Source organism: Sitophilus oryzae, unplaced genomic scaffold (assembly GCF_002938485.1).
Source record: "Sitophilus oryzae breed Bouriz unplaced genomic scaffold, Soryzae_2.0 scaffold_165_pilon_pilon, whole genome shotgun sequence".
Lineage (NCBI taxonomy): Eukaryota > Metazoa > Arthropoda > Insecta > Coleoptera > Curculionidae > Sitophilus > Sitophilus oryzae.
In genome coordinates, this window is record NW_022146347.1 from 641,236 (window position 1) to 664,705 (window position 23,470).

The 23,470-nt window shown below is 31.0% G+C and overlaps 1 protein-coding gene across 4 annotated transcripts in view; it reads right to left on the bottom strand.

The window, feature by feature from the left end:
* Positions 1 to 723: 723 nt before the first annotated feature.
* LOC115880828 (b(0,+)-type amino acid transporter 1) overlaps positions 724 to 23,470 on the bottom strand; it is a 91,905-nt gene continuing 69,158 nt past the window's right edge. For 2 of the 4 annotated variants that reach the window (XM_030898125.1, XM_030898126.1), the window contains exons 5-11: positions 21,957 to 22,082; positions 20,724 to 20,868; positions 9,200 to 9,345; positions 4,464 to 4,642; positions 4,137 to 4,286; positions 3,759 to 3,927; positions 728 to 1,208 (exon numbers count right to left, since the gene is read on the bottom strand). In XM_030898125.1, the coding sequence (XP_030753985.1) occupies positions 1,144 to 1,208; positions 3,759 to 3,927; positions 4,137 to 4,286; positions 4,464 to 4,642; positions 9,200 to 9,345; positions 20,724 to 20,868; positions 21,957 to 22,082 (980 nt within the window). In that variant the 3' untranslated portion in view covers positions 728 to 1,143. Of the gene's footprint in view, positions 1,209 to 3,758; positions 3,928 to 4,136; positions 4,287 to 4,463; positions 4,643 to 9,199; positions 9,346 to 20,723; positions 20,869 to 21,956; positions 22,083 to 23,470 lie in introns of all 4 variants that reach the window. The other 2 variants (XM_030898124.1, XM_030898127.1) reach the window with 2 other exon arrangements.

The following is a 23,470-nucleotide window of genomic DNA, read 5'->3' on the forward strand; positions in this document are numbered from 1 at the left end:
GTTATAACTGAGTAGGTATGTCCACGTGAAAATATTTCTGTAAACACCAAGTACATGTAACTTATATTATTTATTTTCAATTATTGTTCACAAATATATTTAAATCGCTATTTATATGCTTATCAATTCTTGAATCAACAGGAAACATTTGTATTGCAAGATAATTGATTAATTTAGTTTATTTTTTATGATATGTACGGAAATAATAAGTTTATGCGTGTTTCTAATTAAACATACTTCTTTGCATAAAGCAGTATCAACACAGTATTGCCGAAAGATTGTTTCTTAACAATAATAACTGTAAATCTTGAACGTCATAAGATCCAAGAAAACAGCGCTAAGTTACCTTAGGAATGAAAATCCACAACATTGACGATATAATTTTATATATAAAATATTTAGGTATAAAACGATCGTTATTTCTAAGGTAACACGACACTGTTTTTTTTTCGATTATACGATATAAAGAAAACATGCGATAGACGTGCATAACATAATACAAGAGCTAGTTTTGTATCTATATAAAAAAAATTAAAAATATATGTAGGTAGTTTAAGTATAACCAAAAAAAGTCGAGGTAGTAAAACTTCTCAAGTATTCAAGATAAATTTGAAAGTTTATATAAAAACTTATTATATGTAATAACCAATAAAGTAAAAGTGATTTTGTTAAACAAATATTCAATAACAACAGAGTATATTTTTTGTTTCTGGAATGTAATTTTCATAGTATTTTTAATAAATGAGCAAATAAAATTACCAACATGTATCAGTGAATATCTTTATCTTTTTTAACGCTTTTATTCGAATTATATATAAAAAAAATACATTTTAATAAAAAACAAAATGATTATATAATATAAAAAACTGTATATTAACATATAATAATTAAAAAATGCTGACGGACAACAGTTTATCAATGCATAAGTAAATCTTAACTGTAATAATTGAGATAAACGTTACAACAGCACCAATATTAAGTAACAATTTTGGGCCATATAGCTATCTTAAATATGCACCAATAAACTCTAAAACCATAACGTTTTCAAGACTTGTTATTTGTCATAATTTATATTTTTCTACTAAATTTTAGTTTCCTCCATTCTTCTTCCTCATCGTATAGAATTCTTGTCTTGTCTAAAATTTAATCAAACATATTTGTTGTGGGTGCCACTTCGAGCAACATTTGTAAAAATACAGTAACTCCATCTAAAACAGAATAAATGTATAGGGAAATTAAAATAACTTTGGTTGTACATCATAATACGACCACCAGCAAACTCCATAAGACGACGCATGGTGTCATTCATGACGTGCAACGAAAGTTGTTGTAATTTCGCTTTACTCTAGGCATCGTCAAAATGTGCTCATGTCTTAAAAATATTCCTAAATCCAACAATTCATACATAATTTATAATAAAAAAGTAAATCGATTTTATTAATTTTTTAAAGGCTTTACAACAAAGATCTCTCTTGATATTCTATTAAGTTACGCACTAAGAGATTGTTTAGAAGGGTGTGTTTAACTTACTTAACTTAAAATTTAAATATACTCTAATAATTAACTTAAAAAAATTAAATATACTCTAATAATCCTGAAGGTAACTGCAGGTCGCTCAACGCTCAATGGAACGAAATATGCTGAGAATAACCAAGAAAGGCCGTTAAAGAATAGAGTGGATACGACAAAAGACCCAGGTAATAGATGTCATTTACAGAATCAAATCTCAAGTGGCAATGGGCAGGATACCTGGCAAGAAGGACGGACAAGAGATAGACCACAAAAACTAAGCATGGTACCCACGAGAAATTAAGAAACCTAAAGGAAGACGAAACCTGAGATGGGACCATGATATTAGAAAATTAGCAGGGATAACTTGGGCCCGCATGACTAACAATTAATAGACAACAATGGGCTCAACTACAAAGAAAGTATCTAAATATGTGACATACACTACACCATAATTGGAAATGGTTGAATATGCTGAATAAATATAATTTCTTAAATATTGATAAGCATGTACACTTATAGTATACAATATTGATATATAAGTTACAATAATTGAGAAAGAATAAGAATTGTCTAGAATTGGGGAGCAATTTAATGGAAGCCTTCAATGATGACGTCATCAGATTTTTACATCACAGTGTTGTGTGGCCTTATGTTACTTTCGTTGGTAACGACCAATGACTAAAGAATACAAGGACTAATAATACCCGAGACCAAAGTGTTACCATACTTCCAAACAGTACCGTGGCACATATTTTTCTTAACTTAGCGGCTTGAAGAGATATTTATATTTTTCATAAATGTTTTGACTATGCCTATGGTGTATGCGATGATATACTAATTAATAACGAAAAGACGTATTAAAATGTTAACAAAAAGTACAAAACTAGTATCGACGTATATCACATATCAAGTACATATAATATCAGAAAAATAATTATTGAATTCAATAAAAATAAAGCTAAAAAAGTGGAGTGGTTTGGTTGACTGTTTATTTGCCTATGAAACGTAACTCCTGGCTCTTTCTTATCGTTGCGACTATTACACTTGAAAGCTAAACAACTTATTACCATTGAAATAAAGTTTATACAAAGTTCACTACAGACAAACTATTAAAAATCGTTAAAATTGTCCCTGATGACCAGCTGATGACACATTCGTTACAGCCAAAAAAATGGTTGCTAACATGACAAATTCTGCTGAAGCCCGTATATGGGCGTAACGTATCCTTGTATTCTTTAGTCATTGATAACGACGATATGCATCCTTTAATTTTCGATCGTTGGCTATTACGTTATGCCGGTTCCACATTCTCGCTGTTGCTCGGCGAGAAAGCCCGAGAACGAGTGTGTAGATGGGACCGCTCGCTATACCTCGCTTTGTCTTTCCCGGCATCGCCGGTGCTCCGTCGAAAGTCGGTTTTTTGGGTCCGAGTCAAAGGTACTCGCGAGAATACCGAGGATGAGCGAGCACAATAGTGTACGTTCTCCGGTTCTCGCATTAATACGCATATTACCGCGAGATTTCGGTGGGTTCAGAGGTTGTGTTGTGATATAAACAAAATGGAGTGGAATAATGAAAAAGAATTAAATTACAGCAACAGCAGCAGCAACTTCTGCGTCGGCCATCTTCTCGCGTTCTCGCACGGATGATGGAGTTCCCGGGAGTTCACAACTGCAGCTGAAACATTCGCTAATTTAACGAGACTGTGTATGGTCGTACCCGAGCACGAATTTCTTGGCCGAGAAGCTCGGCGAGACACAGCGAGCGTATTCGGACGAGAATGTGGAACCGGCATTACAGATTATCACCAGATTGTCACTCTGTCTCTCGGCCTCGGCCATGTTTATACTTTGTGTTTTTATTTACTGATCACTATCATTGAATGGTGATCAATGGAGATCTTAAAATAGTGAGTATATATAAACTGAAAATTATCATCAAGGAAAAAAGATCGTGCTTCCTTGTGCAATATCGTCTTACAGCTGAAAACCTATGAACCATTTGAAAAAATCCATTAAAATCAAAATGACGTCAAAAATGACGACGTAACTGTCAAGGATAGAAAAACAAACTTTATTAGGGTACTTTCGGTATGCTGCAAATACCATACAATCGAAAACAAAGACGGCGTCAGAGATAGCTTGGAAATCTACGCCGATTTTTTTTGGATTACACGATACCATTGAGCTAGAGCATACCAGTTATTTATAAATCATAATAGAATTACAACCAATTGAATGACTTACCCATAAACGGTATCCTATAATTATAATGTACAAAAGGAACATAGAAAATCATTCCACCTAGAATAAACAAGGCTGCGTACAAATATTCGATGGTTGGTTTATCAACGATTGGCCCAATAATTAAGTAGATTGAAATCAACAATACTACACATGGAATGATAAGAGGAACCTAAAAAATACACAATTAAAACAATGGTAAACAAAAATGATCAAATTAGAATAGTTAAAAAATTCCAACAAAGTTTTATCTAACTTATATCACATGATTTTTTTTTATTTTTAACAGGATATTTCTTTTAATAACGGTTCTGAGAAGGATCAAATATCAACTCATTATTGATATAATTATTTTAGTGATAATAATGATAATCTTCGCACCTTGTATGGTCTGGGATAAGTCGGTTTTGTATATCGCATCACGATAAGCGCAACCATCGCACCTCCATAGAAGATCCAGGCTGTAAAACTGAAGAAATCGATGAGGGAGTCTATCGTGCCGTAGAGAACCATAGCTCCAGCAATAATAGACTGAAAAACGAAACCAAAATAAGATATATACGAAATACTGTATAAAAATAATAATACATAAATTTTATTTTATAAGATTATAGGATTCAGAAAGACTTGTTATAATATTGTGATTAATAGAACACTTATTTCCATTCCTCTTTTACACATTATTCTGTCCTACAATGTAAATCTTACATGGAAAATCAAACCCGGGGCTGGTGTATATCTTCTAACATGTACATAGGATAATATATCAAGCAAGTGTCCCTCACGACTCGCAGCAAAACATAATCTACCAGCAGCAAATAATGTACCGTTTGCAGATCCAAATGTGGAGATAGTTACTGATAATGGCATCAACCAAGCCATAACACCTAAAATCAAAAGGAGTTTTAAGTACAATAATAATTATTCTATGCATAATTTTAAACGTAATTAAAAAAATATTGATTATGTGATTAAATATGTACAGAGAAATGTATTGAAAAGAATCCAAACAGAGATTATTTTAGTAATTATCAGCATTTTTTTGTGATTAATATCATTCAGCAATTAGTATTACAATTCAGTCTTAACAATTTTTTAAGAGAGGGTTTTTATTACACCTTGATTTTTGATTTTTGACAACTTTTAATTGACACCAGAAAAAATAATTTAAACAACACATCAGAAATTTCCCCAACATCGTAGAGGAAGAGCTAACTGCAATCCAAGCGTGGTGGTTATAAAAATGTTGACTCTTGATTTTTGTTTCGTTCGATATTGGCAAATGAAAGTTCAAGATATTTCGCTCAAAGTGCTCCAGCAGATTCAAAAAGTTGCCTAACTGCGGACTACACCAACAATGGCGATTTGGTTTGGTTTGGTGGATCCAATTGATGGATCCATATATCTACAGTACGTGTCTATCCATGCTGTAGCTACGGGGGGAAACGATATTCTCTCGATGTTTCTCGTAAAAAATTAGACGACCCGTCTCATCAGTAAAAATTCGATAAATTTGCAAGTAGCCAATGAAATTAGTGGGCGGAGTGTTTTGCAGTGAAATACTCATCAAGTCCACATGGACTTTCTTCCGCTTCTATTTAGGTAACGAATTATAAAATATATTGCTGTTTATTTAAGTTTATCTAGTCGAGGTCGCAAAAACCACACAGTCTCTGGCATGGGGTTTTCAACACCACCTTTTCCATGACCTACCACCTTCAAGCACGTGCATATGGAATTCCTTCAAAGTTTGTCGTTACACAGGCCCTAGAGATTCACACTAATGGAAGATATGAGACTGTAACGGAAGGAATCTTCACAAATGCATAAAAAGCGAAATGGGCTATGCAATCTTTCCAAAAAGCACGAAAAATCAAGATAATGGATCAAAGACGCCAGCATCCTATAGTTATATCGTCCCTATAGAACCTGGGAGGAATTGTTATGACACCAAGCCAATCTTGACAGATATAGTGACTACTTTCAACCTTACAAAGATTCAAAATAACTCCCGAGGCTGCAATGTAATGTCATCAAACACTCATAGAGGCATCTCAATAAGGAAGCAACATTCGTACTGTAACTGCAATTCATACCGTATATTGCCAATTCAATGGATACCTTCACAAAATGAATAAATGACACACCACTCTGCAAGGGTCGTAAATAGAAAGATGACTTCGCAGCCTTGTCATCAATCTGAGTCCATTCTAGCTGAAATCTAGCCGATTTGTTGGCGCTCTTTTCTAACTACCCAATAACTTTTCTAACTAACTAAGATTGGGTGGTGTATTAGACTCCAAAAAAAGAATGTACAGGGACATCATTTTAAGTGTCTCACTCAGTTTATGTTTTTTCTGTATCGTATTTAAATATAATAGAAATGTTTAATACAGAAGTTATAGAGAAGATTAAGAATACACATTTTAAAATTATTATAGAGTATACAGGGTGCTTCAAAAAAGTGTGGAGGATATACCATATGTTTTTTTAAATGCAACACCCCGTTTTTTATTTTATTTTTAGATTCTGCATAAAATTCTATAACTTTTTTATATATAATGTTATATACCTAAAATTAATAGTTATTGTAATATTTAAATTTGTTTATACAAATCTAAAATTGCAGTGTGGCAAAAAATTGTCAGTGGTACCATTGTTTCTGAAGTTGGAATACCAAAATTTGGTATGAGAGTTCTATAGAGATTAAAAAGAAGATATATGGTAAGATATTTTAGTTAAACGTTACAGGGTGTTCAAAATATATTTATGAATTTCAACTACTTAAAATTAAAAAATCTCAAATTTTTTAAATGGTACGCCCTATGTATTTTCTTTTTTTCTGCTAGATTTTGCAAAGCTCTTCAGCTTTTATTAAGTATGTCATATACCTATTTTTAATAGTTTGCGATTTATTCCAATTTTTTCTATTTTTAGCCTAATTTTTAATATAATTACGCTATAACATCATAGTTGCCGTGACAAAACAAAAATATTTATTACTTATTTTTAACAAATAGTTTAATAATTAGTTACAATTGTTATTATTAGTTAAAATTAATTAACTTTACTAAAATAAACTAAAATCGTAGTTGTGGATTTCTTGGATATATTATGAAAGATGACACTTGGATGTTCCGCCGGGGCGAATAGCCACAGATTAGGGTAATACTAACTAGATTACCTAATTGTTGACGACTACTGATATTGAAATTTTCTTCGACATACAGTAACGTTTTTTTTTCTCATAGTAATTCTGGTTTATAATTCATTTCGTAAAGCCAATATTACTACTGCCGCGAAACCGTCCATTACACACTGAAAATATTATAATATAACATAATATGAAAATGTTTTCTAGATAATCTACATCTATTCTTATAGTACTGAACCAAAAATATGTTTATTTTGGCTTGTTCGTGTATATCAGTCACACTGACTAATCCGTTTTCAGGAAAATCTGAAACAATTACCACTACATCTGACATTTATACTTATTACAACAAATTAAACTAAAATTCACCTTTTGTTCTTAACTTGCTTAACAGATATATGAAATTCTGATAATAATTAATATTTTTTGTCGTGGCAACTATGATGTTATAGCGTAATTGTATTAAAGATATGGGTAAAAATAGAATAAATTGGAATAAATCGCAAATTATTAAAAATAGGTATATGACATACTTAATAAAAGTTGAAGAGCTTTGCAAAATCTATCAGAAAAAAATCAAAATATATAGGGTGTACCATTTAAAAAATTTGGGATTTTCTAATTTTAAGTAGTTGAAATTCATAAATATATTTTGAACACCATGTAACATTTAACTAAAATATCTTAACATATATCTTCTTTTTAATCTCTATAGAACTCTCATACCAAATTTTGGTGTTCCAACTTCAGAAACAATCAGGGTGTTGTATTTAAAAAAACATATGTTATATCCGCCACACTTTTTTTATGCACCCCGTATAGTCTATAATAATTTTAAAATGTGTATCTTAACCTTCCCTATAACTTTTGTTTTTAACATTTTTTTGTAAACCTCGAAACAAATGAGATAATGGACTTTACTCTATCGTTGACTCACCCTGTACAGGGACATCATTTTAAGTGTCTCACACAGTTTATGTTTTTTCTGTATCATATTTAAATATAATAGAAAGATGTCCTAATGTAATTATTGCGACGATGCCGATTTTCTACCTCACAAAATTTTGACAGATACTACGCCATCTTGATTTTTTAATTATCTAGAATATGTCTACCGGTAGATGTAGATGCTAAAATATGTGGGTGTTTCAATTTAAAAAAATCAAGATGATGTCTTATCTATCAAAATTGACGTTTTAAAAACTTTTCACATAAAAAGTCGGCATCCTCTCGAAAAATTACATTAAAATATCTTTTTACTATCTTCAAATACAAAACAACACAATTTTAAATTGAGTGAGACACTTAAAATGATTCTGGAACATTTCATTTTTAAAGGCACTGTATATCGAAAACGGTAAGGGCGAAGTATAATAAACTATATATTTTTGAAATCAGCTGAAATAGGTCTACCCGAGGATGTTAAATTTGTGGGGGTTTCCATTTAAAATAAATCAAGATGGCATCGTATCTGTCAAAATTGACGTTTTAAAAAAGTTCGATGCAGAAAATCGGCATCCTCGCAAAAAATTACATTAAAAATATTTCTGCAATCTTTAAATAGGAAACTGGAAAATTATAAAATTGAGTGGGACACTTAAAATGATGTCCCTGGACAAAAAATCCAACATACCGACCCTATCTGCAGCATTTTGAATTACCTTTCCTGGTAATACGAAGTGGCATAAAGGAGCAGTTGTGTGGGAACCTTGGATATTTTGTCTTTTGTTCATGTAATGTTGACCAGATATTTTGATGTTTACTACATTGAAGAGCTAATAGTGTTCACGATTGGTCTCAGAGTAACAGTGTGTTTGTGGATTTTAGGTAGACCATATAAATGAGAAGAACCTGAACTTTTTGGGATTAACTCCTCTTTCTCAATAAAATGGAGTAACGGGGTAAAAAAGAACAAACTTCCTCAAGAAGAAGCGACAGTATTTTTTGTATACTCTACTCTCAAACAGAAAAAGAAATTTTATATTTATTGTAAGGTTAATCTCTGTTTGAATTCACTTTCGTTGTTAATACTAAAGTGATATCGTCATTAGATTCATTTGGACTTATTAACGTATTCACAAATAACGATTTCGTAGTTGTAAATTAGTAAAAAAATACCTGACTGTGGTCGTCATTTCGAAAGAACTTGTCGGTACTCCTACTAAACAGGTTCTTCCAATCAGTACGCACGTTTATTTTCTCAACGAATGTGAATAGGTTTCATAGCTACTTAAAAATATCTATATATTGCCCCAGTTTTAAGCATGGGCCTAGATCATTTGAAACTCACCGAGCAATCGATTCCCGAATACCACAGCCACAGCTTCGCTGGTCATCATTTCCATGGGCGACATTACAGTCAGGTAAGATACGTTTATCAGGGCGTAGCATATCGTTACTAACGGAATACCGATTATAATGCTTCTTGGCAAGTTTCTAAAAAGAAAAATAGTAATGTTTAAATATAAGGAAAATTCAATATGTAATAAATAAAAAATATCTATACAGTGTTTCAAAAAACTCCACTATATTAGCCTAGACTTAGAACTATTACTGACTAGTCCACATATCAGTGGACTTATTGCGAAACACGTTGAGAGATTTCGTGTAGTAAAGAAGATAAATATACTGAAAGATTAATGTAGACTGCGAAGGAAAATTTACTGGAGGAGTAATGAAAAAAAAAGGCTGTAGACCTTCGAAATGAGTGAATGACTTACCACTTCGATAACCAAGTGACAAATGAGGCTCTTCGTTATTTCTGTAAGATTGTGATTATGTTAGAGCTGTGATAAACGATAAATAAACGGTAACAAAAACGAAGGAACTTTATACAGGGTTGTTCACCACATACGACACGGAGTATTGTAGCTAAACGATGAGATTTTTACAAATTGTAAGTTTTGAGTTCGATGAAGGACTATTAGAGGTACAATTTAAAAATAACTTTACAAGATTCAGAGTGTCCCAAATAAGTAAAAAATATCAAAGTTGTATTTTTTTAAATGGAACACCCTGTATATTATTACATTTTTAGTTTCTACGATTAAAATAAAGGTAAATTTGATTAAGATTTATTATACTTAAACCTTACCGTTTTTAAAATATTTTCAATTTTGTGAAATTGCAGTAAAAACTTTAAGGCTTCATTTCTCCAAGGGTATCAAAGTTTTTAATACTAAATATTTACTGAAGTTTATTTACTGATCAGTTATTGTGTTGCAATAATAAAAATAATACTACCTTATACAGAGTGTCTAAAAATTTATTTTAAATAATTATTAGCTTCAAACGGCAATAACTTGTTTAATTTAAATGGAACACCCTGCATATTTTACGAGAATCAGATGCACAATTTAATTGTCTATCAAATTATAATATACGATTTTTACCTATCTCTTTAAGTTTCCGTAGAAAATGCATTTTCTTGTAATTTAGAACTTATTTATCAATATACCCATGGACTATTGACATTTTAGATTATTTTTAAAGATGTACCAAATTTTTAAAGAGTACAGATACTAATATTGTCGATATAATTCGTTTATTTCATTAAAAAATATAAAAAAAACTGTTTAAATATTTGTTAAAGAGACCAATTAATATGATTCCAGTATTCAAACTACATTAACTGACTGTTTGAGTTGATTAATAATAATTGCTCCAAATACTAAAAAACTGAATTTTGTATGGGCATTAGACAGTGTGATAAAAACACCTAAAAATGATATTTCATTTTTTAATAAATGCTTATTTATAACAACAGTTTTAATTTGATAGCTTATTATTATATTGATTTCTGACTCAAATCCACATTTATTTATAATAATTTATTAACGAACACAATTAAGTATGTAATTAATTAGTATATGGGCCGAAATAATGGTGTTATATTTAATTAATGGTATACTCTTTTATAAAGATTTAAATAGTTTTCTTTTTGCACACAAATGGGCTAGTAATATTATCGTTTTGCTAAAAACGATAATATTACTAGTCTGTACATTTTGTACATTTGTTGCTTTAAAAACAATCTAAAATGTCAATATTCCTTGGATATATTGATAAATGAGGTCTAAATTATAAGAAAATGCATTTTCTACGAAAACTTGAAGGGATAGGTAAAAAATGGTATAATACAATTTGATAGACAATTTAATTGTGCATCTGATTCTCCTAAAATATACAGGGCATTCTATTTAAATTAAAGAAGTTATTGCCGTTTGAAGCTAATAATTATTTTAAATAAATTTTTAGACACTCTGTATAAGGTAGTATTATTTTTTATTATTGCAACACAATAACTGATCAATAAATAAACTTCATTAAATTTAGTATTAAAAACATTGATACCCTTGGAGAAATGAAGCCTTAAAATTTTTACTGCAATTTCACAAAATTGAAAATATTTCAAAAACGGTAAGGTTTAAGTATAATAAATCTTAATCAAATTTACTTTTATTTTAATCGTAGAAACTAAAAATGTAATAATATACAGGGTGTTCCATTTAAAAAAATACAACTTTGATATTTTTTACTTATTTGGGACACTCTGTATCTTGTAAAGTTATTTTTAAATTGTACCTCTAATAGTCCTTCATCGAACCCAAAACTTACAATTTGTAAAAATCTCATCGTTTAGCTACAATACTCCGTGTCGTATGTGATGAACAACCCTGTATATACCGGATGCGTCTCGAAGCACCCTATAACTTTTTTATTTTTTCAGATAAAAAAACGAGATTTGGTTTGTTAGTATACGATATAAATTAAGATTGATTGTTGTATTAAATTGTTTTCGGTCACTTCTTGTTTCACCACAAATAACTACAACTTTTAATTTTTAAATGGCACCTCAGTATATTTTAGATTTTTCGATAGAAAATGACACTCTGAGTAGAATGACAATACATACGATACAATAACATACGATAATATGTCAACTTTTGACATTTTGGTTTAAAAATAAATCGTATTTTAAATTTCAATCTAGAGTGCCATGGCTAAATAAAAATACTAATTTTTAATCAAGGAGCCTTGGAAAAATAGATTTGATCGTCTAATGTTTTTCGTGTCATGCTGTCATGTCCTGGCCGGTTAAAAGATGCCCACATCGTATTTTTAATCATATCTCAATTTTTTCAAATGGAACAAGGGTGGCTCATTAGCATATTTGGAAAAAATATATTTTTTTACGAATAATTTGATACCCCAGACTGGGTATTTCGAATCACATTGTCGTTATGAACCGCATGTTACAATTTCAAATAAGCCATATCCGAAAATGTCGAAAGTTGACATATAATATGTCATTCAATTAAAACTGTCATTTTCTATCAAATAAAGTAGAAATATACCGAGGGTGCCATTTAAAATTCAAAAGTTGTAGTCATTTCCGGTGAAACAGGAAGTGACCAAAAACAACTGAATCCGTCAATTAATGCTAATTTATGTCACATACTAACATACCAAATCTCGTTTTTTTATCTGTAAAAATAAAAGAGTTATAGGGTTCATTAGACCATTAGATGCCACCCGGTATAGGCGTTTTATAATATATTTAAATACCTATTATTTTTGTATAAAGCCGGATTATTCGATAAGCTTGCGACATATAATATATTTAATATTACTAAAAGAAACTTCTACAGGGTGATTAAGACAAGTTACGAAATTTAAAGAAAATTAATGTATCATATTTGTATCAAAATTAAATTAATGGATCTGAAGAGACCTAATTAAAAATGCATATCTAAAATTTGAACAACATTGTATGGAACGAACCCCTTATTATTGACGATTCTATATAAACATGGCAAATATAATACTTGATAACAACAAATATTTTACAATTAAAATAGATTTAAAATATTTACGGAAATTTTTGGGACATCAATATAATGATACAACAATTTTCGGCTGTATTTAGGACAAAGCAACGGCCCAGCTACTACTAGAAAATGTGAATATTTGGACGGGTGGACGTCTAGAAATCCCCGTCGTAGTGGTGGTTCGATGTACTAGTGTAAAATCTATTAAAAGGCACTACTCATTCGTGCCATTTAGAGGATATCGGATATCTCGTGAGTGTAAGTCAATTTAGACACTGGCTATCGTCCGGATTAGCACTAGTAGTAAAATGAAGATGGTATCTTAAAATACTTTCTTTACTTTTTCTCTTAAAAAAGCTCTTAAAAATTACCCAATGTTTATTATTATAGGAGGATTTATAGGTAAATGACCACAATGATAATTTTTTACTACCATATTCATAATTTGTGGAGGAATGATACACCAATACTAATAATAAATAAGATATATCATATATTAAAAATAGATACTTGGATGAAACTTGAATCATTTGCTGGACAAAAAACAGAGTGAGAGAGAGATATGTGTTAAAGACGCATCGACTGTAGAGTGTTTTAGTGTCACTTTATCCCATTATTTATATATTTTTATATATGTCGATATCCTTTATATAATCCAACATAGCCTTGTTATTTCGGTAGGAAAGGGCTACCTCAGGGTTATCCACGATACCGTGTTGTCTTCGTTTTAACGCGTTCTTTGGGCATTCAAAGATAATGTGTTTGACAGATATTGGAAGATTACATGTTTCACAAACGGGTTGATTCTGTCCTTTAAGGAGGTGTTCATGGGTAAGTTGCGTGTGTCCTAAACAAATTCTAGTGAGCACAACGAAATCACTTCTAGGTAAGTTAACTACATTATTTTCAAAATAGTCCCTTTTGATTTCATGAAGCTTATTATCATTCATGTGTAAGTCCCATTCTAGTTGGATTATATTATCGATCATATGTTTGCCATAATTCTTTAGATCTTGCACGGAGAAAACAAGGTTGGTTTTATGAGGGTTGGGAGTTTTTGCAGCCAAGTAGTCAGCTCTGTCATTGCCAGGAATTCCTATGTGGCTCGGAAGCCAAAGGAAAGTGACGCTATAGTGCTTGGACAAAAAACAAAACGGGTGACCAATATTCAAATGTTTTAATAAAAATTCGAACGGGAATTCCCCGTTCTTTTGAAAAGAACCAGGACTCGAAAATATTAATTCCCGGTTCTTTCGGTACTTTCGGGACTCGGTAATAATAATTAAAAACATATTTTTTGTTACGTGCGAAAGACTTTTGATACTTTCTAGCGGTCGAAATCAAACTCTTCTAAATAAGTAGCGATGCTATCTCTTACTGTTCTTACTTCTGAAGTTATTTTGTTTAGGTTGGTCAATTTGTATTCAAGTTTACTTTCTCATGACTAAATAATTTGATATTATTTTCATTTGAAACTCAATTTTTTATAAGTTTTACTTTTGTTGAGAACCATCCCTTGCTTGCTAATTGACCAAATAAAAAAACCAAACCAAACCAAACCAAACTCTACAATCGTTGAACGAAAATATTTAAATACGGCCCGGAAACTCTAATTAATACTACCAATCAGGCTTCAGATCCTTTTGGCCATCACAGAACCGGGCCTCGGTAACAATAATTAAAAAAAAAATTTTTTGTTACGTGAGAAAGTCCTTTGATACTTTCTAGCGGTCGAAATCAAACTCTTCTAAATAAGTAATGATGCTATTTCTTATTATTCTTGCTTCTTTTCTCTTTTGAAGTTTCTATAATATTTATTATGTTATGTTTTAATAGATATTTACATTTTTAATTCAATATTTTAGGACTTTTGTTTCAAATTCAGTTAAGTTGGTTTATGTTGTTTGATGTGAAATTTAAGTTACCTATATACTTTTTTCTTTACTTGTGTTCATGTTTGTGTTCATGCTAATTTTTTCAAGACTGATTACTGAAAAATATGATATTATTTTCATTAAAAATCTCAATTTTTTATTAATTTTACTTTGAAAACCCATCCCTTGCTTTGTGATTGATGAACTGCACCACCATTGAACAAAAATTAGTCAGTACCGAAAGTACCGAAAAAAAGGGAAATCCCGGTTCCTAAAAGGCGCGGTACCGAAATTCCCGGTTCCGAAAAACAGCTCCGGTTCCGAAAACCCTAGTTCCAACTAAGTACAGAATGTTATTTTTCTATTTGTTCACGTCGAACAATGAAGCATAATAAAACAAACAAAATATATTCCCCCTTAAAGTTTGGTTTACGACATACGAGTATATACATTTTCCACAACAATAACTTATATAAATAACGCCAGTTTCTAATATTTTGCTCTTTTGTTTGTCCAATCGATTTATCTAACCAGCCGATATATTTAAGTCTAATATATAAGTCAAGCACGGTTCGTTGGCTTATTTATCCATTTAATAAATAATGAAAGCAAAATATGATAAAATAAGCAAGAAATTCCTGGAGTGGATTTTTTCATTATATACCCGTCTTACAGAAGGTTTATTTTTCTTATAATAGAAACTTGTTTACCTTTTTATATAGGTCATGTATATTATAAATAGACTTTCTATAATGTAATTATGTTTAATGTAAAAGAATACATGTACAGGGTGGGTCAAATTTGACGCTTTTAAATGGAAACACCCTTTTCTATAGGAGATAGACAAAAACTAATATCGGTGTCTGGAGCTCAATTTTTATCAAAAACATGATGGTGAAAACCGCATATTGATATCTGTTACCGTTTCGGAGTTACGGGGTGTTTTTCAAAAATATGCATTTTTAACAAATCGCTGGAACTTTTTTGCTATGGAAAATTTGGTATTTTTATGAAAACATTTCCAAAGCACCTTTTTACGTAGAATTTAATGGTTTAAGTATAATTTTTTTAAAATTAATAATTTAAGAATTATGAACAGAAAATTTGATTTTTTATATGAGACACCCTGTATATTTTTAATTTATTGAAAATAATTTAAAATTACCTTTCCAAAAATATAACACACTTGATATTTTGCTCGATTCCTCTTCGAGATATAGAGTATACAAAAATTCGCCCACTTTAAATAAGTAGGCTTTGAATGGCACCGGCTGTAATGCAAAAATATTCTAGCTGTGAGCATCAATTAAAACGAAAATAATATTTGCTATGAGAGATGCAGAATTTTATAACAATTTAAAATATATTTAACCAACATCAACACGTTTAAACTATATCTGATGACAATAAAAATAAATAGCAAACCAAGACAAGAGATTTTGCTGCAGGTGTTCGACCGTCTTCTGTTATATCGACCATCTTCTGTTATGGACAGACGGGGCCGTTTCTGAACATTTCGCGGAATTCATTAACTCAGTGGGGGTGAAAGATACCCTCTCATAACTGCTAAGTATTTCTAATTCTTGTCTAGATTATACGGAAGAATAAGGAACCTTTATTCGTCCGCAAATATATCCATAGGATTAGATCCATGGGCACTAAGTCAGGTGGCCTCGACGGCCAACGGCTGGAATTTTGGTTAGCTCATCAATTGTTCTTAAAATTGGCTGCAAAAATTTGCTGATAACTTCAGCGTTCTGAGGCGGTGCCTCTTCTTGCTGGAAAAATATGTTTTCGAGTTCCATTAAGGGCATATCACCAATAAGGGGTCCAAAGCCTACTAGTTAAAAGTGGCGAACTTTTAAAAATTCTGTATTTCGAAGGAGAATATAACAAAATATCAAGTGTGCTATATTTTTGGAAACGTAATTTTAAATTATTTTCGGTTAATTAAAAATATAGAAAGACATATTAAAGATGCTTATACAGGGTAAGTCTTAAATAAGTGCAAATATTTTTAGGGGTAGTATATTTCGACCCCAGAAACACGATTATGAGTTTTTTTTCGCGAAAAAAAAATTTGGAATTTTTTGAAAAAATTTTGGAAACTATTTTAGTTTTTAATTAAAAAACATAATTTTTTGATAATATGGCAACATAGGTAGTGGATCAAATTTAAAAGAAAGAAATCCTAGAAAAGATTCAGTGGTTATCAAAATTTAAGCATTTTTTAAAAACTTATTTGAAAAACGGTAAAGAGAAAATATGTTTCTTTTATCGAGATCTATCAGCCCTAAAATTATTTGCACTTATTTAAGATTCACCCTGTATAACTGACGACGGCCAACGGTAAGTAAATTATACCGAGTGATGCATCGTCGTTGGAAACATAGGAAATCCTATGCAGATTTTGAACTGTCCAAATATTAATTTTACAGCTAAAAAATAGTTTTTTAATATAAGTAAATAGTTTGTTTTAAAGATCGGCCTATGCTAAATACACATGCCAACATTATATGTTCGGTTTTAATTTAAAAATAGATGCGATTTTACTTAAATTACTTATAACCAGCTTGTCCAAAATCTTTCAAATTTGGCATGTGGAGTGAGCATACGCAGACCTCAAAAATTTGCATGCTATTTGCTATGTTTTCGACAAAAAAACGACGTATAATTATTTAATATTTTGATAAACATAGAACACAATAAATTATTAAAATAGGATGAATATTTAACATTTTTTGTTCGATATCAAACATAAAATGCAGACAAGTTTATTGTACTTGCCAAAAAGTTCTCCCTTTATTGAAATACTGAGAAATATAGTATGTAAAGAATTTTATGCTACTAAAATCATGTTTCTTTAGATATACGAGCAACTTACAGATCATAACTAGCTATAACTGTCAGTATAAAAACATAAGCTCTAATAAAATATCTTACGTAAATGATTTTTTTATAGATCTCAGCTTCAATTATGTATTCCCTATGATCCATAAAAATGTCAATGCGTCACATTGGCCTTTAAAATGACTATCGTTCATAATTCCTGTCGGACCATGGATAAAAGAAACAAGTTTAGATTGGAAAGTGCCCATAAGGACAATGTAAATACTATTTGGCGCTATGCATAAAACGGTCGCTCTCCAAAGCTTTTGATAATTTCGGAGCGGTTTAGCTTTTTCCGGAATTATGTCGCTAAATATTATTTATTCAAATATATCATTATTTTATTTTATTTTTTTAAATAAAATACAGTGTGTTGCGTATAAGAAACTTTATTTTATATAAGGACATGTATGAAATACCTATGAAACATTGGAAACCGATGTTATGCCACGATCCATGCTGATTTTTGCAATTCACAGTTCACACAGCTTTTTAATTTTTAATGCCTCTTTTTCACAATTATCATGGGTTTGAGTAAATAAAATTTAAATTAAACTCACAAGATAGCAATAATTACTTTGAAAATGGACGTTTTAAACGGTTTCGGTTTTTTCAATAAGGGCGATTTAATTTTTGATAGATCTTTAGTGGAGTGCCCATAGACTTTTACCTCGGAATTCAATTACTGTGAATGTATTAACGTGAAACATTCTGTATTATGTTTTATAGATAAAATACTAAAATGTTTACCCATTTTTTTTCGTTGCTTTTAATTTTTTATTTTAGCAGTTTTAGTAAATTCTTAATTATTTCCTTCTTAATGTTTTGATTTTTCTAATTCTTTTTTTAAGTAAATTTATTGAAATAAATAAATCTAATGCATAAGCTATACCTATTCTGCTTATATTCTAATCATTGAAATTTTGATTGAAATCGAATTATACAGGGTGGCACGTCATATACGACGCGGTTTTTACAAGGAGAACAAAAGTTTGTATTGAAGTGAAATTTTGTGAGCTTATGTAAGTCAATTTAATGCATTTTCTAAAATTATGTAGAGTTCTACAGGGTGTCCCCGAAAAAAGTTACACATCAAAGTTATGTTTTTTGTAATGGAACACCCTATATATTAATTCATTTTTGGATTCTAGTAAAAGGTGCCCGGCGGCGTAGAGCTACAGGCTCTCGTCTATGAATCTCAAGGTGCGGGTTCGATTCCCACACCCGGCATTTCATCAACCGACTATTTTTATTAAAATAAAAATAGTTTGGGTACCTAGGTCGACTCAGCCTAAATGAGTACTTGGGATTCACAATCCTGAGGTAATAATAGGCGGTTGAAGCGTAGTGCTAGCCACATTACCTTCCTTGTATACCGAACGGCTCTAGTATAGCAAGCAGTACCTTGCTACTCCCAAGGCGTTAAACGCTATATACGGAAGCTATTATTATTATGATTCTAGTAAAAAAATAAAGGTTTGTTTTATTAGAAAAGAATATGACTAAAATGTATAGTTTTTGAAATACATACACAGGCACGAAAAATGGGCACCTTAAAACTTTGATATATTTTAAAGGTTAATATATTTTGTTTTAATGGTCCGATTTTGATGATTTTTTAAGCAGTGTGTAGCCCAATTCTTTTACTTTTTAGTATCTTTTTCTAAATTAAAAATGAAACTCCCCATCTGTTAATTAAACGAGGCAAAACAAAATGTTGATATTTTGGTGAAAGTTTGAAACGCCCTGTGGAATATGTTAAAACAGCAAGAAATTTAAAAATCATTTTATCATCTAGATACATCCTTTCTCGATGGTTTGTTTTTTGGTTCATCTCATTAGCTTTATTTTTGTTGGAAATATTCGTTTTTGAAGAAGACACTAACATTTTTCGTAATTTTTACATTAAGACCATGCATTTGCTTTTGGGCCTAGTCAACACTTCTAGTAAGTTCTGGTCCCGAAGCAGGCCTTCTTGACATAAGTTTTGCGTAATTTAATCTTCTTCTTAAGGTGAGTATTCATTATCCGCACGAACGAACGAACGAACGAATGTTCGCTAGTGGTATGGACGGGGACCGTACGATAGAACCGCACGAGAAGACCGGAGGCATTTGTTGGCGAACGCCTTTGATGTACCGACTCGAAACGGATGGTCGAGCGAACGAACGAACGAACGGCCGCATGCGTTCGGTCTCCGTCTAAATATACCGCACTTTCATTCGTTCGTTCGTTCGTTCGGATAATGAATACGCACCTTTATAGTCCGTTAGTTAATATGTACGTTCCTTAAGTGCAATTCATTATCAAATTGAAAAGCTGGCAAACGGCGGTTTCTTTAGCGATAAACTTACAATAAGTCGATCGTCTCAATTAGAAGTTATCATACGAAGATTCCTGGACGTCTAGATTGGCGTCCTCATGGACTTGGTCATAATTCAAAAACCACTTAATATACTCTATGGTATTAAGATATTTTTGAAACCTAAATTTGACTCACCCTGTATAACTATAAAAATGTTTTTGAAATGTGAACTACCATTAAACACATATTTTGTAAAAAGTTTGAAGTGAAAATCTCAAGTTCCCTCCTGATACAGAGCTTTTCCGGAATGTGGAGCCATCTTGTATGTATGCATTTGTATATGTGTGTTTATTTAAATACTAAAGTAAAAGCAACGAATTTAAATAGGTAAACTTTGTAATATATCTTATTAACACTACAATGCAAAAAGTTTTATAAAAATTCGTTCACAGTAAATGAATTCCGATGTTTGTATCCCGTAAGGGCTTAAAGCACTCCACTACTTATAATTTTTAAAGATTCTGACCTATGATTCTGACTTTGATAAGAGAAAATTGTTTATTCTTGTTTGCGGTTGTTCTTAGCAACCGCTTTAGCAGCGCCCTACAACGTATGCCCTCCAAAACAATTATAAGTTTTATCGGCAAGCCGAGCATTCCATTCAAAACTGGTTTCCTTTATCTATGTGTCGGATCAACGCCTATATGTATATCAATTATTAGAAATTGACATAATTATGTGTCAAAAAATATTATTTAATTCAGAAAAAAATTAAAAATTTCCAATCAACGCATCACCCGCATCAATGCGGAAGCTTCGCTGCTGATAAAATCAAACCAAACTTAATGGATATGCATAATTACGTAAAGTATGCACATGCAATATGATATGAAAAATTGTAATTATCTCACTCACCTGGATGGATTTTTAATTTCTTCAGTGACGTAATTGAGGTTATTCCAACCATCATAGGCCCACAAGCCCGTATAAAATGCAGTTGCAATATTTCCCACAGAATATTGAGTGTTTGCAAACGGGTGTTTTAAATGCTGTGTGTTTCCTGAAATTAACGAAAATAATTTCTGACGTAGAAACAAATTATTTTTAATATTTTCCTAAATAATTTCATTGCACACTAGAATGTTCATGGGTACTATACAGGATGTTTAAAAAAACATGTACCACATCTCGTGGGGAGATTGCTCACTTAAAAATAAGATTTATTATTTATATCAACATATTATTATGTCCGATTCCGATTATATGTCCAATTCTGCTTTGTTTCGTAGCTACAGAGGGTTAAAGTCATTCTAAAGGTTGATTCTCACTATACCTTCCGTTTCCATTCCATATACGTTCCATATCCGTTCCGTATTTTTATTGTATTGACGCTATACGTAAGCTTCCGTTCCTTATCAGTTCCATACATTTTATTGTACAATTTATATCATTACGAAAGTTTTATTTTAAAAATTTGTATCTTTTGAAAAAGATAATAGATTTAATTAAGGTGAAAGGATGAATAAATATCAGCAAAATTTTAACAAAGCTGGACAAATGTAAGAACTTGACAACGCTGTTTCCGATACGCTTCAGTCCGTCCGCCAAAAAAATGTATGGAAGGAAAGAATATGGAACGGAAGGGAAACGGAACGTATATAGTGTGCATTGTCCTATTCATTTACATGATATCATATTTTATGTAAACGGAAGGGAAACGGAAGGGAGCTGATAAGGAAGGTATAATGAGAATCAACCTTTAAGGTTCATTTTTTTCGATTTATTATAATTTTATTCGTGCTATAATTTTTTAAGTGCTTTTATATTTCGAATGAAATTTTTAAGGGCAAAAGTTACAATAAGTGCTACATATTTTAATATATAAAAGTGTCGACAGGATCCACCAGGGATGTTCATATGGGTTTTTACTTAAAATTCGCGATTTTTTTAATTATAAATTTCTTTTAAATTCTGCCCAACAAGAGGATACATAACAGTGACTGATTTCATTTTAATTCACAAGTAAATGGTATTTTCTGTCATATTTTGAATGCCGTCTGTCGAAATCTGCCCTGACTTGTTGGACAGATTTTAGAAGGTACTATCACAGAGAATGTTGTTCTCTGTGATGCTATAATTGTAACTTACCATCGAACATCTTGTACACTCCACCTGCTATCACAATCAACACTGCAACGAGCTTGGCAGCCGTAAACACATTCTGGACACTAGTGGCGAGATTCACACTATAACAGTTGACATACAAGATGACAACTAAAAAGAACAGACATTAATTAAAAATATTTTTAATCAGAATTTGTCTACGGCGTAACATAAATTATTGCAATAAACAAATTTGAATGAATGATTTTTTTATAACAATTAGTAAAACTTTATATGTTTAATGGTAATAGTTTATACATGACGAGTCAATAAATAAGTGCAAATATTTTAAGGATAGTATATTACAACCCCTGGCAAACGTACCTTGCAGCCGTACCTTGCTACTCCTAAGCAGGGTTCGGAAGTAGTTAATTAAGACGTAGTTTACCTGATTAACTACGTGTAGTTTTTCTTAAAAAACTACGTCTTTTCCCGTTCATTAACTACATGAAAACTACGTTAATAAACTATGCATTGATATTATGAATAATTTTCCTTTGTATGAGGTGTAATAGAGATAATATGATGTAAATATTATATTTAAAGCCATATTTCTCCTGTTTTCTTAAATACAATATGTGTTTTTAAAGCTTCAACTTATTATAACCTCACCTCAAATCTTTGATATTTGAAAGTTACATACATAGGTTACATAAACTACACCCTCTACATAAACTACATTAACTACATGTAATGTAGTTTATTTATTTATAATATAGAATAGAATTTAAGCATTTTTTTTTAATTTTCAATTTAAAATCAAATTTAAAACAAATAAACCCCAGAAAAAAATTCAATGGTCCTCAAAATTTAAGAAAAAAATATTTTTTTGTAATTTTCAAAATAAAATAACTCGGTTATTTTGGACTTATTTGAAAATCGGTAAAGACAAAGAGACAATATGTTTCTTTTATCGAGATCTACCAGCCCTCAAAATATTTGCACTTATTTAAGACTCACCCTGTATGTAAATTTTTATAAATATGTTTTTTTTTCAAAAAAGTCCTCTGGGTATTTTGCAACTTGCACAGTAAGAAAATCTACAAAATAAAATAGTTATTTTTTGTTAATCAAAAAAAAAGAAACTACTAGAAAAAAAACTACCTTTACATTTTTAATTTTTTTTTACTACTACTTTTTTTGTTAAAATACAAAATTAAAAAATAAAAAAGCACCAATTAGGTCCATCTGTATTAACATACCGAGTGTTTCTCAAAAGTGGCTTATCCCTAAAACTTTTTTATTTTACAGATTAAAGACGAAATTTGGCACGTATTGATTGACGTATTGAAATTATTGTCGGTCACTTCCTGTTTCACCAGAAATGACTTCAACTTTTGATTTTTAAATGGCACCCTCGGTATTTTTTTACTTTATTCGATAGAAAATGGCACTCTGAATAGAATGACATACCATATGTCAACTTTTGACATTCTCGCCTAAAAAAATCGTAAAAATTAAAAATAACAAATTTCCCTTAAATTTCTCTAATTAAGCTA